The sequence below is a fragment of the Labeo rohita genome, chromosome 17, assembly GCF_022985175.1.
Source record: "Labeo rohita strain BAU-BD-2019 chromosome 17, IGBB_LRoh.1.0, whole genome shotgun sequence".
Classification (NCBI taxonomy): Eukaryota; Metazoa; Chordata; class Actinopteri; order Cypriniformes; family Cyprinidae; genus Labeo; species Labeo rohita.
The window spans coordinates 33,028,427-33,046,400 of record NC_066885.1 but is presented as its reverse complement, the minus strand read 5'-3'; the positions used below and the strand labels follow the sequence as shown (position 1 = coordinate 33,046,400).

Genomic DNA, 17,974 nt, shown 5'->3' with positions numbered 1-17,974 from the left:
GTAAACATTCTGGAAATCATAAACTGCTTTGTGTGCATTTGTTAGATAGCTGTCTAAGTTCTTCATAACAACGTAGTTGCGAGGACAGCATAGATACAATGACCACAGCTACTGAAAGAGCTTACAAATGGCAATGGATAAAAGTGTAGGCTTGAACCAAATGCTGTACCACCGATTTTCTCCACAAAGAGTTTAAATATTAAATTACAAAAAATCTAAATATTGCTATCATGATGCTTCAGCCACTGAAGGAGTTTCTCTTTACAGATTTCATTTGATATTGTCAGCCTTGTCATCCAAGATGTTCATGTCTTTCTGTCTTCAGCTGTAAAGAAATTATGATTTTTGAGGAAAGCATTTTAGGACTTTTATGCATATAATGGACTTCATTGGTGCCCCGAATTTGAATTTCCAAAATGTAGTTTAAATGCAGCTTCAAAGGGCTCTAAACGATCCCAGCCGAGGAAGAAGGGTCTTATCTAGAGAAACGATCGGTCATTATTTTCGAAAAATAAAAATTTTTATACTTTTTAAGCACAAAAGCTTGTGTAGCACAGGCTCTGGAATGTGCGTCTACGGGTCATTTTTGAACGATTCACTTTAGAAACGAGTCGTCTCGGGGAGTGATTTGTTCAGTTGCGCATGCGCAACATTCTATTAGGTTCTGTACTGGAATTAGTTAACCTGTTTCAAGTCTTTGGGTTTTTCGAGTCATTCGTTCATCTTGTCACGTGATGTTGATTTTGCTAAAATGAACGAAACAACTCAAAAAAAAGATTCATTCATTTTGCTGAACGAGACTCAAAGGTCTGAGTCGGTAAAATGATCCGAACTTCCCATCACTAACGTTACTACGAATCACGTCTAAGTTCATCGTCTGTGTACTCCGGCTCAAAAAGGTAGAGTATGTTGAAAAACTCCATCTTATTTTCTCCTACAACTTCAGAATCGTCGTTCGCTTTGTAAACACTGGGTCTGTGGTTCCGCGTGACCTTTTGACATGATTCAATAGTACATGAGCGTGCATCCCAGAGTCTGTGCTACACGAGCTTTTGTGCTTGAAAGTATACAAATTTTTATTTTCCGAAAAAAAAAGACCAATCGTTTCGCTAGATAAGACCCTTCTTCCTCGGCTGGGATCGTTTAGAGCCCTTTGAAGCCGCATTTAAACTACATTTTGGATGAAGTCCATTATATGGAGAAAAATCCTGAAATGTTTTCCTCAAAAAACATAATTTCTTCACTACTGAAGACAGAAAGACATGAACATCTTGGATGACAAGGAGGTGAGTAAATTATCTGTGAATTGTTGTTCTGTATAGGATCATGTTTAAAGGAACAGTTCGCAAAAGATGAGGTTTTCTTGGTGAAAACAGCATGCAGTCTTACCGTGGTGTGTAAGGCACTGCTGGAGGTGGAGGGATGTACAGGTCCAATATGGCTGGTTTGTCCTTCCTACTGGAGAGGTTGGCAGAATTGTCTGACTGACTCTTACTAGGAGATGTGGCGCTCTGTAGAACATAAGGAAAACCATTTGTACTTCATTCACCTTTTTAAAACATCTCTCCACAAATAAAAGGCAAATATCACTAAATAGAGTGACAAAATTAAATCAGTCTGTTATTGCAACAGTATTTATATAACACAAAATGATGAAAACAAACAAACAAATTTACTGCTGAATCAATTTTAGACATTTGTGAGACTCCAAAATGTCAAAATACTTTTTGGGGTCAATGAATGTTTGATATACAGCACTTGAGAATTAGACCTAGTACACTAAAGTGGGGATCAGTAATATTCTCAAGGATGTAATTACACAAGTGTTTTCAAAGGAGAAATCAGCTTTCTGTGGAAATTCTTTCAAAGAACATTAGTGTCTAAACAATAGCAATTCAGTTCACGTCAGCTGATGACTGTTATGAGTGACACACCTGAGGCACGGGTGGTTTCCAGCGCATGTTTTTGAGTGGTGCCGGGGTAAATCCTGAGGTTCCTGTGGGCCTTTTCTTTAGAAGAAGCACCACACTTTTAGGGTCCTCTCTCAGCTTGGCCACGAGGTTCTTCAGCTGCCAACCCACCTGGAGCAAACAAGCACAAGCCCTTAAGGTAAGTACTACCCAAATGCATTCTATTAATACAGACACAGGCTCTTCAGATTATGCTCCCGCAGTGAACACGGTTCAAAACAAAATCTGAGGCAGCAGTGCATGAATCCTTTTCAAGTATGCCAAATCCAGGGTGCACCGCGGGAAATTGATTCAAACACACATATTCAATTCAATACCAAAATGTATAGATGAAAGGGTTTAGTTTAATTGAAAGCATACAACTAGTGTACCACTGTACATTACGAAGAACTTGTGTGCAGAAATACTTACAACTGTCTGCTGGTTGACTTGGATGACTTCATCTCCAGCGTGGATCTTGTGTGTCATATCTGCTGGGGACTAGAGGGGAAACTCTATGAGTATTTGTTTTCTTGAAATATTTTTGGTTCTGTCAAAGCCATTTGAAAATTAAGTCCCAAAGTCCCAGCCTCTCTCACTAAATATATACATAATTAAATACAAAAAAAAGAATGCTTAAAGAAAAATTTGTAAAATTGACATTACAATTAATAAATCAAATCTACATTTATAATGGCAAGAAAATGTGTTAAATACATGCTGTCGATTTATAAACAAGCATCACCACAACATCAACATAAATATACTAAGCAACAGCATCACTACATATGTAAAATGCAAATAAACCAAAACATGAAATTAAAACTAAAATAGCATGTACATGATATACATGCATGATTTTTTTATTTTTTAACTTTATGTTACCGTTCATCCTTGCTCTACAGTCATATACACTTGTGTTAACATGAAATCCCCTCAAAATACCAAATATATAAAAGAGGAAAAAAAACGTATAAAAGCTAAATACAGTACATTAATTTAATTAAAATAAAAATGATTATACAATTTTGCTCTTCAGTCAGTTTCGACTGCGAACAACTCAGGAGTGTGACTGCCAAATAATGAATAGCCTACCAGAGAGTTAATGAACTGTTCAAAAAGCTCATGAACTGAAGAGTTACCAGTGTGAATCAGCCTGACCTTTCTGATGAATCTTTTACTAAATGAACTGACAGAACTCAGGCTACTGAATCAACATAAGTCACTGACTTAACTGCAAGTTTCATGTCCCTGCATCATTATTTCAGTATAGCCATGACGCTTCTCCTCACCATCAAAAAGGTAAAAGAACTCTTTTTCTCCATATCAGTCATGACTTTGGTGTATCTTGAGATTCTTTTGCATAATTTTAATTGGCGGAAAAAACACATACTGGTACATTTTGATCTAAAGCATAAGTTACTTGCTATTAAATTCTTATTCAAAGACCTGTCATAAAAAAGTTGACTGTTGGACTGACTATGAGAATGGCTATTATTAATTGCAGCCATGTGCTAATGGCTGAAGCACAGCCTAAAATTCAGTGCAACAGCTTAAATATTTTTATTTTTTTTTTAAATATATTATTTATTAAAAAATAAACAAAATTACAAGCAAATGTGATTAACAAACTGTAATTAATCATCAACTGGTTCAGGGTGGATGAATCATCACTTGACTCGTGGGAATGTAGAGAAGTTTGGTGTGATTTTGACATCATTGTCTAGACTATCTATTGTTTAAAACTGACTAAAGACCAATTAATTAACCTGTTCAAAGCCCCTGGGAATACAAATCCTTCCGCTCTGCTTGACAGAATATGATTGTATTAGCATTAGCAAAACTCTCTTTAAACAAGTTTAAACAGGTCACAAAAGGTCAGGCCCAGCTAACAGGGAACATTCTCTAAATGTTCTAGCAAGATTCTCTCAAAGTAACAAACAAACATTAATAGAATGTCTAACAATAATAGAATGGTCTTTAACAACGTTCTCAAAATGTAACAGAAAATGTGACAAACACCAAATCTGACGACTGACAATGATTAAGGAATATCACAAGCAAGAGTGCTGTTGTTCAACATAAGTAAAGTATCTTATGTTAAATGTTATTAATTCTTTTTTTAAAATAATTTAATAATTGTATTTTTTTTTATCATTTTAATTATTTATTTGTATATTCTTTTTTTAATGATTTTACATTTTGTAAAGCTTCATGCATTACATGCGAATGCAGTCTAAATATCCCCTTTTTTCTTTAACACGGAAGTAAGCCTATGGGTGAGATTTATGGTTCATTAGCCGCTATAGGGAAATAACAAGAAGAATAACAGTGTGCAGTAAACGGTAAAACTGTTTGCACTAAAACCAGTATGTTCAGAATTAAGATAATACATTAATGTGGTAAGACACACCAATCTGCATTATCAAGCATCAAAACAAGTTGTTTTGGATGGGACCCATAACATTTACAAATGGCTACACCTGCTTTTACGCGAAGAAAAGGGTGGATAAAAAAAATGAGCAAACCGGACATCTGTAGCCCTTGCAAACACTGTTCAGTCTGTAAACTAAGAAGCCCCATCTACTATCCATTATTTGTTCATTTAGACTGAACATGACGTGCACACAGAGGCTAAATTTATCTCAGCCATTGGCATCAAAAAGCGAAATGTGATGAATCAAAGGCTTTCGTCACTGGAGCTCTTACTCACATGTTCAGTGGTGCCAGTGATGACATGAAGCCCATCGTAGGTGGATTTTATGTACATGCCCTGAGTAACAGGAAGACAGAAAGAATAATCATGAAAACAACAGAGAAGGAGAGCAAGCAGACTCTATACAGTTGGCAGACAGGAACCTGCAGTCATACATAGAAAATATATGTCAGATTCATATTCTATGTGCTGATTTAGTTTTCGATCAGAGGCTGGTTTAACGTAGACAACATGTTCTCACTCCCAGCTCCTCACATATTGGACCTCTTTGGCGTCACTACTTGACACTCAGGGTACCCCTTCAGCAGCATTTTCGATGTGCAGGGTCCTCCAGTGCTTTACATAAGAAACCTTTGGTGTCAATGTGCTGATGCGAAAGGCACTGGGAATTTTATCGTCATGATTAAATTATATATTGGGTAATAATATTGCTATTATTGCATATATGTTGGGGTGTGATTTTTTTTCAATGCAAACAGTTACAACAGTTTCATTTATATTACACTATTTACACATTTAACCCAACCCCCGCCCCTAAACCTAACCATTTGTCAACAAAACACAAGATATAACAGGCAGATACAACTATATTCATAATTTATTCAAAACGTATTAATATTCCAAGGGCTTCCGAAGCAAACGATTGATTTGTGAGAAGAGTAGACGCGATTGCCGTCTCCATCCGCCGTCCTGTGTGCTGCTGCAGTCTGTCCATGCACGAATTCAAAAATGCCGCCAGAAGAAGCAAGCCTTGGTTGTGAAATGCTATTGGCTCTTGGGTGTCTCGTGACCGATTGCGTCATGCTGTTGTGAAATGCCATTGGCTCTTATGTGTCTCGTGGCCAATTGTGTCATGCTAATGTTCGGGAGTATCTTTCTGAATGAGATGTGAGCGCGTTAACGGAGCGGGATCATTTTCAGCGATTAAAAGCTTCTGTTATTCGCATAAAGATATTGCGTGGATCCAGAAGACTCGGAATGCAACAGGACTTGTTTGTAATGTTTTTATACTGCTTGTTTATGATCAGTTTTTGCAATAAATACCTGTGACTGCACTTATGTTTGCCTGTTGCGTGTTTTATATTGTTCAGAAGTGGGTAGGTTTAGGGTAAGGGTGGGGTTAGGTGCTCCAATGAAAGTATACATTTATACCAAATAATTTCAATTTTTACAAATGCATGCAAACCATTAAGTTAAGACAAACAACTGAAAACAATGGAGGACCCTGTGTGTCTAAAAGTGACGCTAAAGGGGTACCCTGAGCATCAAAAAGCGACGCCAAGGGATCCTGACCAAGCGTCTATATGTGAGGAGTTGGGAGTGAGAACGTGTTGACGTAGAAGGTCCAAGCTATTCACTTGTAATCACTGGGGCTGAGGTCAACCAGGAACACCATCTTATTTAACGCTGGTAGACCATCGTAGACCAGCAAAAAAAATCTGCTATCAAGTTCCAAAAACCAGCTTAGAAACCTTACAGAAGTTATACTCCCAAAGAATGTCAATTTTGTCATCATTTACTCATCCTAATGTCATTCCACACCCTTATAACCTTTTTTATTCCATGGAACACAAACCTTGTGATTTCCTTTTAAAGTAAACATTCTGAAGAATTTCAATGCAATTCAATGAATTGGAGCTTACATGATAATTTTACTGATCTTAAAACATAAAATTGACAAAAATGCCCAACCCCTATTAAATTCATTCAAAATTCACCTTTTGTGTTCAATGGAAGAATATAAAATGGGGTTTAAATGGCATAAGTGTAAATAAATGTTGAAAGAATTTCCATTTTTTAGATTCTTTCCCAGTGGAGAAATCCAATATGAATATAAAGAATAATTATAAATAATAATTCTCACCAATCCCTCTCCTGGTTTGATGTTGGTCAGCTGAACTTCCTCCAGACATGCTGACTGGCTCATGAGAGGATCAGAGGTGGTTCTCACAGTTTGGTCACAAATACTGTTCAAGACCTTTGACTGCAATTTAGAAGAAAGCAGTGTTTAGAAAAATAGTGTTGGATGAATGAGCTGCATATTCAAATTGTGTCACCTGAGATGTTCTCTGTGCACTTCAAAACAGTTATGGTTAACACTTTATTTGGATAGTCCACTTTACACGTCAACTAGCTGTCATTTGCGTATTAGCAGACTGTCTGCTTAACATCTGTTAATACTATATTTTATTTCTGTTTTCCCAGCAGACATTCCACTGACTATTGCAAGTACATATCAACTTATTCTACCAAACCTATCTCTTACCCTAAAGGTCTGCTTATAATTAGCAGACTGTCTAAAGCGAACTGTCCAGATGAAGTGTAACCTTGCTATGCGTTACAAATTCATACATATCCTGTGTGTTTACATCTAAAGGTTGATCTCCATATTTGCCCCATGGCATGGTATCAGGTGAAGGGAGAAGATTACAGCAGCCAAGACCCAAGCGGAAGAAGTTGGGATAAAAGCTATTATCTGATTTTTCAGTTATGAACAATTTTTAAAACTATGGGAACTCCCTTCCTCCTCCAAAACCCTCCATTCTCCACTTTACACTCCCAAACCACCCAATTACAACCTATCATTATTAACAGTGGTAGACTGTTGGAGTATACAGTATTTCTGCTGATGCAAGCTTGTTCTAAGCATCCCACCAGTAGAAAAGCAATACTTTGAATAAATATAAATAAAACACATGATCAAAGGTGGCTTTCCAGAGTTTACTGAACTAACATGTTGATTGTACCAGTAATGCATAAGCACTTATTTTAATCTGATCTAATGCAATCTTTAATTTGAGCCTGGAAAGACAGATTCATCAGGTTTACTTTAAAATTCCACAATAATCCACAGAAGCCGAGCACATAAGTGAAGTCCAACAAACCGTGGAGCTTGCATAAACAAACTGAATGCTATCTGAGCTTTGATTTAATTATCCGCTCAGTGCACAAGAACAGGAGTGTAAACAAAACGAACAGTAACGTTTGGGATGGAGAGAACAGCAAGCCCCCATGGTTTATTTTGATTTATGAATGAGACACTGCTAGAATTGTTTTAACATTAAACCTAGGATGTAATCTGAAAAGCTGAATGAAGTTTAGCCAGGTGGTCTTGATGAGTAGCACTTCTTATTTTCTATATAAAGAGCTAGTGTGCAACATAACTTAAGACACAAATCATCTACATGTGTCTTGTATTGCAAACAGACCATTTACACTATAAACTTCCTATGAATAGGCTGCCTTTTTTCTGTCGTGGTTGATTTACAGTAAAGGAAAAAATAATAGGACCCAACCCAATCATGCTTTGTGTTTGTGATTTTGTCAACCCATTATGCCTACATGTGCTTGCATGTAAATTCCAAACTTCCTTCACCCTGCCTAATGCCCAGTACTATGCATGTATGACTGCATATGTGACCCTGAACCACGAAACCAGTCTTAAGTAGCACATGTATATTTGTAGCAAAAGCCAAAAGTACATTGTATGGGTCAAAATTAATAGTTCTTTTGTTTTTTGTTTTTTTTATACCAAAAATCATTTGGGTATTAAGTAAAGATCATATTACATTAAGATATTTTGTGATTTCCTACTATAAATATATTAAAACTTAGTATCTGATTAGTAATATGCATTGCTAAGAACTTCTTTTTCATTAACAGGCGATTTTCTCAATATTTTCACGATTTTTTTGCACCCTCAGACTCCAGATTTTCAAATAGTTGTGTCTCAGCCAAATATATTCCTATCCTAACAAACCATACATCAATAGAAAGCTTATTTATTCAGCTTTCAGATCATGTATAAATCTTAATTTCAAAAACACTGACCCTTATGACTGGTTTTGTGGTCCAGGGTCACACATGCTCACATATCAGAGTTTTTATTTCCAGTGCTAGGCATATTAATAATATTCTGTCACTGGTTTCAAATTGCATGACAAAAATTATAGTCAGTAATGTAATCTATTGATTACACATTTTAGGTATTCTGACTTTTGGATTACTTTTAGATTACTTTTGGCCTAAATTGTTTATTACATAGATTTGAGATTTTGGGATCGTTTGAAGCTGCATTTAAACTGCATTTTGGAAGTTCAAAATTAGGGCACCATATCAGTCCATTATATGGAGAAAAATTCTGAAATGTTTCCCTCAAAAAACATAATTTCTTTATGGCTGAAGAAAGAAAGACATGAACATCTTGGATGACAACGGGGTGACTACATTATATGTGAATCTTTGTTTTGGAAGTGGACTTCTCCTTTAAGTGCATTAAAGTCGGCACTGAAATCATCCTATCTACATTTTTTTTAAAATACATATTGTAGATGGACTATATTAAAGAAATAATCGTTTGTAATAATAATAATGCATAATTAATTGTGCACAATTATAATGAATTGCACAATTAAGTGAAAGAAATAAATAACTTTGAGTATAAAAAAAGTAATACTGGAAAAGCAAAATACTTACAACATCCAAAATCTTCTCTTCCATGTCATAGACAGTGCAGTCCTGTGCAAGAAAGAAAAAAAAAGTGCAGAGCATTGAGAGCACTGTGAATAATAAAAACAAAAAGTTCAGATTTAGGAATGTTGTATAATTACAGAGCTTGACACAACAACAGTGAATGACCTCCAGCCTCAAATAAACAGCTTTCAGCCTTGAATTACATCTCCATGTCCAGTCCGAGACAAGATAATTACACAATACATCATGGGAGTACACCAAAGTGAGGAAGAGGAGGACAAGGAAACCCAGCATCTGGTGCATTAAGCATAGAAAGGAAAGACGGCTTCAATAAAGGCATCTGATATCTAAGATTTCATATACTGAGCTGGTATTGAAAAGGAACCTCTCCTGATCTACAGACGTTTATTGTTTTTAAATGTTCAAAGGTTGCTGGACAGTTGCTAAGCCTTTGCTGTGGACATTTTGCTTCACCCAGCAACGATAATCAACATCATGATGTTTGAGGTTTGTGTCGCCATATTTGATGTAGATATTTTTATTTGATTCAAGAGTAAAAGGCTTAAATTTCAGTTACACTCAAAGTTACCTGGGCCTAAATTCAGTCCACTACAATAGTTCATATCTGCAGTACATTTCTATTCTTATGTCGGAGCTCCGCGTGACTGCAAATCAGAGGGAAATGTCATAAGCAGTTGTTTTAATCTGTCACCCCGACCGTATTTGTCACGCTACATTCTTGTTCTCCAGTAAGAGGCTATGCAATCTAATGATTTTATCCCACATCACTAAACTCCTGATTGGGCTGGAAACTTCCAGACACTCTTGACCCCCCATTCCATACACTCAAGCTGTTTCTGACCATTTTGGTCTTAGGCGATCCCTATTAGCTCTGGTTCCAGTTTACACTCTATAAAGACTCTTGGTTGACCTTTATTCCAATCATTCACTTATGAAAAATAAACACATCAAATTTGCAATGGTTTTATTACAAGTATTATATAATATGTTTATTTTAAAGTTAAGTCAGTGGTTTTTAAAACACTCACATCAGCCTAAGTTGTATTAAATTGTTTACTTTTGCTGCATTCTCTGGATTAAATAAAAGTACACTGATAAATTGCCAAAGGAAAACTTTTTTTGAATTTGGTAAACCATGCCCTTTAATAATGTGAACAAAATAAAGATGACATTTCCAGTATATTTCAAACTTTTTATAGTATAATTATTTCAACATGCTTCATTAGACTGGCGCTTACTGCAATGGGGGGGGAGGTTTTGAAGAACTAAATGGAATTCCAAAATGTCAAAACGGAGAAGGCCACATACCATATTCCTCTCTTTCCATTAGACCAGCCGATCAAGCAGTCAAAAATAACACTGTAAACACTCAATCTTTCCCCTAGGTCGTCTGAATCAAGACTTTATCTCTACCATATAAATATACTACCATAGTTAAGATCTATGAAACCCCAGCCATGAAGTCACTCAAGAAATTCTACACAATATTCCATTTTCCAAACAAGAATCTCTTAGGGCTGTCAAAATGACAAAGATCTCTCAAATTCTTAAAATAAATCTTAGACCACTGTCTGAAAACACCAAAACCAGTTCTTGAAGGAAATTTGGAATGTCTGCAACGTGACTAAACCGAACACTGCCACTGACCAATCCTTCAATGCTAAAAACTCTACATATCAACAAATTTAACTAAATATAGGGTAGAACGCGGCTAAAGGCACCCTGGGGTAAAAGGCGCCTAAAAGGCTCCTCTAAACAACTATATGGCAGAAAAACGTGGTGTAGCACTTTCCAAAACATCCGCTTTTCAACATACACGTGCAAAATTGTCTGATCCTTGACGTGATCGCAGACAGCAGTGCAAAGTTGATTCTGTGCTTGCATGATCTTGATGTTTTTTAAAATGTTGTAGATTTAAGTAGCAAATGAGAATCGTTAAAATTATTCAATACATCTTGAGACAAAGGTCTTCTTAATGACTTTCAGTTTTGTTTAAGATAATTAAAACAGCAGTTTTTAAATAACGGAAGAATATGTAAAAGTATGGTATTTGGTGTAAAAGGCACCCCTGCTGTTGTGGCTAAAAGGCACAATAATTAACATGATAATTAATAGAAGGATGACTTTTCCATTTGTTGACATGACATTGTTAGATTCAGATGGTAAATATCATATATTATGTTGGATGTCTATCTTAGAGATAATCACCATGTTTAGAATGAAACCATCATAGTTAAAAACATAATATTAATCATATCATATAATGAAATATCATTTGTTGTTACTACTGTAAATCTATATTAAATTATTATGGGATCTCCTTCAGTGCTTTCAGAATCTTTACATTTTAAAATGATTTTGTTTCTGTACTTTAAAATGTTTATATGTTTTTATTAACATATTTTAATGACAATATATTTATTGAACAAAAAATAAGTATTTTATTTATCAAAATAAGCAGAAAATAGTACAAACTTTGCTAAAGTGACTGTTTTGAACAAGTATTAACTTATACATTATTAAAAAAAAAAAAACATTTTAGCTAAAGTGTTTGTATCAATACTGTGTGCCTTTTACCCCATGCTGGTGAGCCTTTTACCTCATGTGTGGGGTACACTGTAAAAAACTTTTTTTGAGTCAACTTAAAATAATTTGTAACCTGGCTGCCTTAAAAAAAAGTTTACTTAACTTTGAATGTTAAATTATAGTAAGTGACAGCTTAGATATTTGAGTTGAATCAACTTAAAGTTTTAAGGCAGCTGGGTTACTTACCCATCTGTTAAGTTTAGCAAACACAAATATCTAAGTTGTTACTTAGTACAACTTAACATTTCAAGTTGACTAAACTTATTTTAATTGACTGAACTTAAAATTTTAAGGCAGCAGAGTAACAAATTATTTTAAGCTGACTCAAAAAATAGTTTTTTTATTTTTTACAGTGTAGAAGACCCCACTTGCTACCTCATACATTTATGAGATTTTTAAACAAAATAAACGGCTTGTATGATTTATTTTCACACAAAATCTGCTGCTCCATTAATGTTCAATCCAAACATATATATTTTTCTGAAATCATACACTTTGGGCACAGCGAAAAGAACATTTTTTTAGGGGGTGCCTTTAGCCCCATTGTACCCTACTATTTAACCATCCACACATATTTAAATACTAGCCAAGAATGTGTCAGGAGAGAGTATGTGTCTATCAAACCAACATCCTAACACCATCCATTGCTTCAACCGTCTTGAAGCATCTCTGATTATGGCAGCTATAAAATCACGCAACCACAAGCAAGAAGATAACATGAAGGAATGCTGGAGGCCAACTTCAAAGTGCATCCTGACTTGTTTAATGAAATTGTAAAGTCAGAGCCTGTGACTGATGTGTTGGGGGGTCTGCTTATTACTGTCCGAAGTAAACCCCCTGCAAGACAACATATGGTTAGATAACTAGCTTCAGGTTTGGACTGAATCCAGCTTTCCAGTGCATGAGAGCTTTAAAATAAACGTGGAAGGTTAATGTTGGCATGTTCAGGAAGTCTGTACTATTTTTGTCTGTAAGAAATGGCCATTGTACAGACCTGCTGTACTGTAGTGGTCAGTTCCAGACACAACTGAATGATTTTGTTCTTGGTGGTGGTGAAATCACTGATCCCCGTCAATGGAGTTCTGCAGACAGAGGAAACGAAGGTTGAAAGACCTCACAACACTCACATTAATACCAGGACAGGACAACAAACTACTGGTGAAGGGTTTTCTGATGTGGCCTTACAATAGCTAAGAACTTTACCATTTTTTCCATCACTGTGTGTCTGGAGTTTCTGAGTCTGTGGTCATAAAAACTGCAGCTGGAATTAAACATGTTACCATGTCAACTCCCTATGAAACCATTAAGCGCAGTCAGTTTCCATTTCTTTTTTTCTGAGACAGATCATAACAATCACACCATGAAACTTGAGAAGATATCACTGAATTTCTATGTAGTTAAAGCTTAATAATAATAGTAGTAATAGTAGTAACAGCAGCTCAGACTTTAAACAAATGTTTTAAGTTCAAAGTCGACATCATCTGTGTCAAAATTGTGGTTACAGAAAATCAAAAGTGAGACTTACTAATTCCAAGCATATTTCTTTTTTTTTTTAATATGCAGTTGCTTTCTGGTTTTCTTGATGTGGAGTTTTTTATTTTGATTACAATTATTAATACATTTGTTAGCTTAACAACATGCTATAGCAAACCAAAATCCCCTTATGAAAAATGCAAGACCCATTTCATATATATATTTGTCTCTGTTATACAGTCTCCGGTCAGCTCTATTGGAATTGCATAAGAAACATTTGTGTGGTTTGTGGTGTAGATGCTCACTCCCTTGTCATCCAAGATGTTTGTGTCTTTATTTTTTCTTCAGTCGCAAAGAAATAGTTTTTTGAGGAAAACATTTCAGGATTTTTCTCCATATAATGGACTGATACGGTGCCCCGATTTTGAACTGACAAAATACAGTTTAAATGCGGCTTCAAACGATCCCAAATGCGGTTGTAAACAATCCCAGCCGAGGAAGAAGGGTCTTATCTAGCGAAACGACCGGTTATTTTCATTAAATTAATACAATTTAAATACTTTTTCATCTCAAACGCTCGTCTTGTCTTGCTCTGCCTGAACTCTGTGTATTCTGGCTCAAGACAGTTAGTGTATGTCAAAAAACTCCAATCGTATTTTCTCCCTCAACTTCAAAAATCATTTCAAAATCATCCTACATCGCTGCAGAAGTACCGACCCAGTCTTTGCAAAGTGAACATGCAAAGAAGATCAAACACCCTCAACAAAAAAGGTAAAACAGCGATATAGGATGATTTTGAAGTTGAGGGAGAACATGAGATGGGAGTTTTTCGACATGCCCTAACTGTCATGAACTGGAAAAAAAGTTCAGGCAGAGCGAGACAAGATGAGCGTTTGAGATTAAAAATTATTTAAATTGTATTATTTTAATGAAAATAACCGATCGTTTCGCTAGATAAGACCCTTCTTCCTCGGCTGGGATCGTTTGAAGCCACATTTAAACTGCATTTTGGAAGTTCAAACTCTGGGCACCATATCAGTCCATTATATGGAGAAAAATCATGAAATGTTTTCCTCAAAAAACAATTTCTTTACGACTGAAGAAAGAAAGACATGAACATCTTGGATGACAAGGGGGTGAGTACATTATATGTAAATTTTTGTTCTGGAAGTGTTGTGGGAGTGAACTACTCCTTTAATCGGCTATTAGAGTATGATTTACATGAAATACTATTTAGTCTTTTTACATCATAATTTCTGGTTTATTTCAGTGTTACCTGTCATTTCCTTGTAATTATTTGTGAATTTACTAGCAGTTTCTGAATTGTTTTAAAGTCCTACACCAAACTGAAACACAGATTTGTGCTCCCAAAAATCTCTTCTTCATCATAAAGATGTGGTTAGCTGTGCACAGAGGGGTTAGGAAAGAAAGGCGGATTGTATCTGGTTTCAACTGTCTGCCCTGTCTGGAAAAATTGCTGCTCATGCAAGTCTAAGTTTGTACTCTGTAGTGAAATATATGACCTTAAAGAGAGTTAACATCAACTTTAAGAGTAAAAACCCCTTATAAATCATCTGTGTGCAACACACCTTGGCCCTTTACATGCTATACGTCCCCATTAAATACAGAAATAAGCAATAGAAATATGTGAAGAAATTATGAATAGGGATGTTTGTACCTGTCCAGCCATGCCAGGAGGCTTTTGGCGGCTCCAATGAGTTCAACCACAAAGGAGAGGAATTCATTTGGGAGCTTGCTGGACGCGTTGGTTTCATACGTAGGGCTCTTTCTTCGTTCTGACGTCGCAGTGTGAAGGCTGTTGGTCACAGCTCTCATCTTCAGCACCAGGTTCTTCAAGTTATCTGTCTCCACACCATAATTCTGAGGAAGAAATAGAAATACACATTTACTCTTAATTATACATCACTGTAAAACCGCCGGTTCCAAAATCCCTTTGTTCGTGCTTGCGAAGGTTCTGCATGAACCTGGCCATACTGATATATAATAACTAAATTTTGACCAAATTGTTCAGCTCTACAAACAAGCACAGCAACATTGTAATATTTTGTTAAATCTGAATTTTTATTAAAAAAAAAAAAGCATTTCTATTGTTTCCCAACAACAAGCACTTATGTGAGGTGAGTTAAGAGATACACGTAACTCTAGTTTAAATTAGTGCAATGACATTTTTATGGGTCATAACTTCTGGAGAGAAACAGTGCAGGCAATGGACAAAAATGATTCACATTCAGCTTTACAGATACACTAACCTCTCGTGTCAAAACTGAAGTGTACTTTGGTCTTAAAAGTACAAAAATTAACTAGATTCGAGCATATAGAGATTTACAAAGGAGACTTCATAGTCAGAAACTAAAACAAGTTCAATAGATTGTAGTGTTCTTTAACAACGTGGGTTACCGATTATTCAGCTGACGAAATGTCTTTCTAAGAATAAAATAAAAATAAAAACTTTTTAGTAGACAAAAAACTCAGTTTGAAGGTTGTAAGTCGTGAAACTGGCATGATCTAGGATCTTTATACAGTGCCTGCCATTATAAAGACTGTAAGTCTGTCCCTCACAGCCACATTTATTCCTGCTTTAAATTCAGTATGGCATCTAACCTGATTAAGGTCTGTATATATATCCATATCAGGTATGGGCATGTTACTAAACTAAAAACCAGTTAAGTTTTAATATTGTGATTGGCAATGGCAATTGGGTGATGCCTTAAAGTTAAACTAGACAGAGTCAAGTACTGTATGTGATAGTGGTAGTGCTTGTTTTTGAAAAATGTTTTATCTGTCTTAACCCTCTGGCCCTCTTCTTTTAGGGGTCACATTTGCCTTCTTCGTGGTCAAAAGTGACCGAAGCCTTGAAATGTAACTTTTTTTTTTTCAGGAAAATCAGTGTAATATATTATTGTTCAATAATATTTTTTGATTATTATTTAGAATTTTGAGGAGATTTTATGATACTTTGCAATATTTACACAAATTAAATGAGATGTTTTTCCCATTGGAATTAATGGGAAAGGTGTACATGTGGTACACTGACCAACAACTGTTAATTTTTTAGATTTTAGTTTAAAAAAAAAATTGGTGATTCCCCTGATTGATTCATCAATAAATGTAAATTTTCACTGAGCTGATTATTGCATCAGCAGAAACTTTCTCCTGGTTGCATTCCACACCTATGAGATGTGCACATGCCACCATCTGATGGATACAAACAACACAAGTTTGCATTCCACTGCTCCAACTTTTTGGTTTCCTTGCATGCCATTGATTTAAAACACTTGTTTGATTTATAAACGCAATTTTATGCTTGACTTGCATCAATACAATTTGTTTGGAGTAGACAAATTCTATCCACCTCTGGCATGCAATGAATGAAGGCTTGTCCAGTAGATGCAGCAAAAAGCAAAGAGACTGTATTGCACACAGTGCAATTTTATCCACACTTAGAAGTACCATCCTTAGTGTATCAAATTCAACACCCCTTGCTCAAGTGTTTCATGACGTAAAGCAATTGGACTGTTTAAAATTTCACAGCCCTATTTAGACTCTAAAATTGTTTGGCAAAATGTGCGCTGCTCGATTTAGCTGCTAAACCTGGCATCCCCTGTGTTCTACTTTTAATATCTTGGAAAGGACACTGAACTGCAGAGTGTTCCTCCTGGTCTGGCAAATCTCAGGATTGTGAAAGTACTTCATCTAAGCCTAATACCCCCTTTTTTCCCTTGAAAGAAAAAAAATCTACATCAAGACTTTCTGCTATGGTCTAAAAAGGATAAACTGAGGGGGGAAAAAAATCATAATTTCTTTACCCTCATCACATTCCAAAACAGTATGACCATTTTTGCTTGTACATTCAAATGTGGCATATTTGACGTCAGTAACACGATGCATCATCATAACACATGCATGCATCATTACTGATGTAAATTCTAAGGCAAGGCATTTTGAGCTGTAAAAAAATAAGGACTTTCGATAACTTGGGATATAGTACACAAGTCATATGAATTCCACCTGCTTTCAATAATAGTTTATATGCTAAAAGTAAATTTTGATAGAAACACTGGGTTAACTATTCCTTTAAGCAGCAAGCTTAGTAAAGCTTATTTGCCCTGTGAATCTCAGAGACTTCAAATATTGATATTGTATGAGACATTGTACGGCTCCATAAAAAACTTTTTCAGCTGCATATAGTGCTGTAAACGAGTTGCCCAGATACTGTAAAACTGTAAAACAGTGAAATTAATGTGATGTTTACGCAATCAAATCTAACTAGTTAGCTGATGTTGCACAAAGACAAAGCTAACCAGCATAATTAGCTTCCTGTTCAGTTCAGACTAGAGGTACTTGAGTCAGCATTAAGTGTTACACTGCTGAGTTAACGGTCCTGAAATAAGACTTTTAGGGCTGTTGTTTCTTGAATGATAAGGTTACCTACACCTGACATGTTTTGTAGGAAATGAGAGATTGGTTTCCACCATCAGGGCATAGATAAAGTTCAAGGTAGATGATCTCACAGATGGGGGCAGGAATTTGCTTCCTGTTCAGCATGAAATATACTTCAGGACACCCCATCAGGGAGAGATCTGGAGTGCTGGTAACACTAACACTAGCACTTTCTGCTTCCAGTACTTGGCCTGAGTGTCTTTAATATCATTTCCAGAGATATGAGACAATAGGAGACTTTTTCCATCGAAGAGGCTGCTGCGATTTAGAGACAAAACAGATGAATACAGTTTGG

The 17,974-nt window shown here is 35.9% G+C and overlaps 1 protein-coding gene across 1 annotated transcript in view; it reads right to left on the bottom strand.

The window, feature by feature from the left end:
• LOC127179490 (connector enhancer of kinase suppressor of ras 3) overlaps positions 1-17,974 on the bottom strand; it is a 43,408-nt gene that overhangs the window by 4,686 nt on the left and 20,748 nt on the right. Inside the window, exons 3-10 of the mRNA XM_051133032.1 lie at positions 14,897-15,099; positions 12,740-12,827; positions 9,142-9,183; positions 6,530-6,649; positions 4,663-4,722; positions 2,382-2,450; positions 1,935-2,081; positions 1,390-1,511 (exon numbers count right to left, since the gene is read on the bottom strand). Of these exons, the coding sequence (XP_050988989.1) occupies positions 1,390-1,511; positions 1,935-2,081; positions 2,382-2,450; positions 4,663-4,722; positions 6,530-6,649; positions 9,142-9,183; positions 12,740-12,827; positions 14,897-15,099 (851 nt within the window). The remainder of the gene's footprint in view (positions 1-1,389; positions 1,512-1,934; positions 2,082-2,381; positions 2,451-4,662; positions 4,723-6,529; positions 6,650-9,141; positions 9,184-12,739; positions 12,828-14,896; positions 15,100-17,974) is intronic.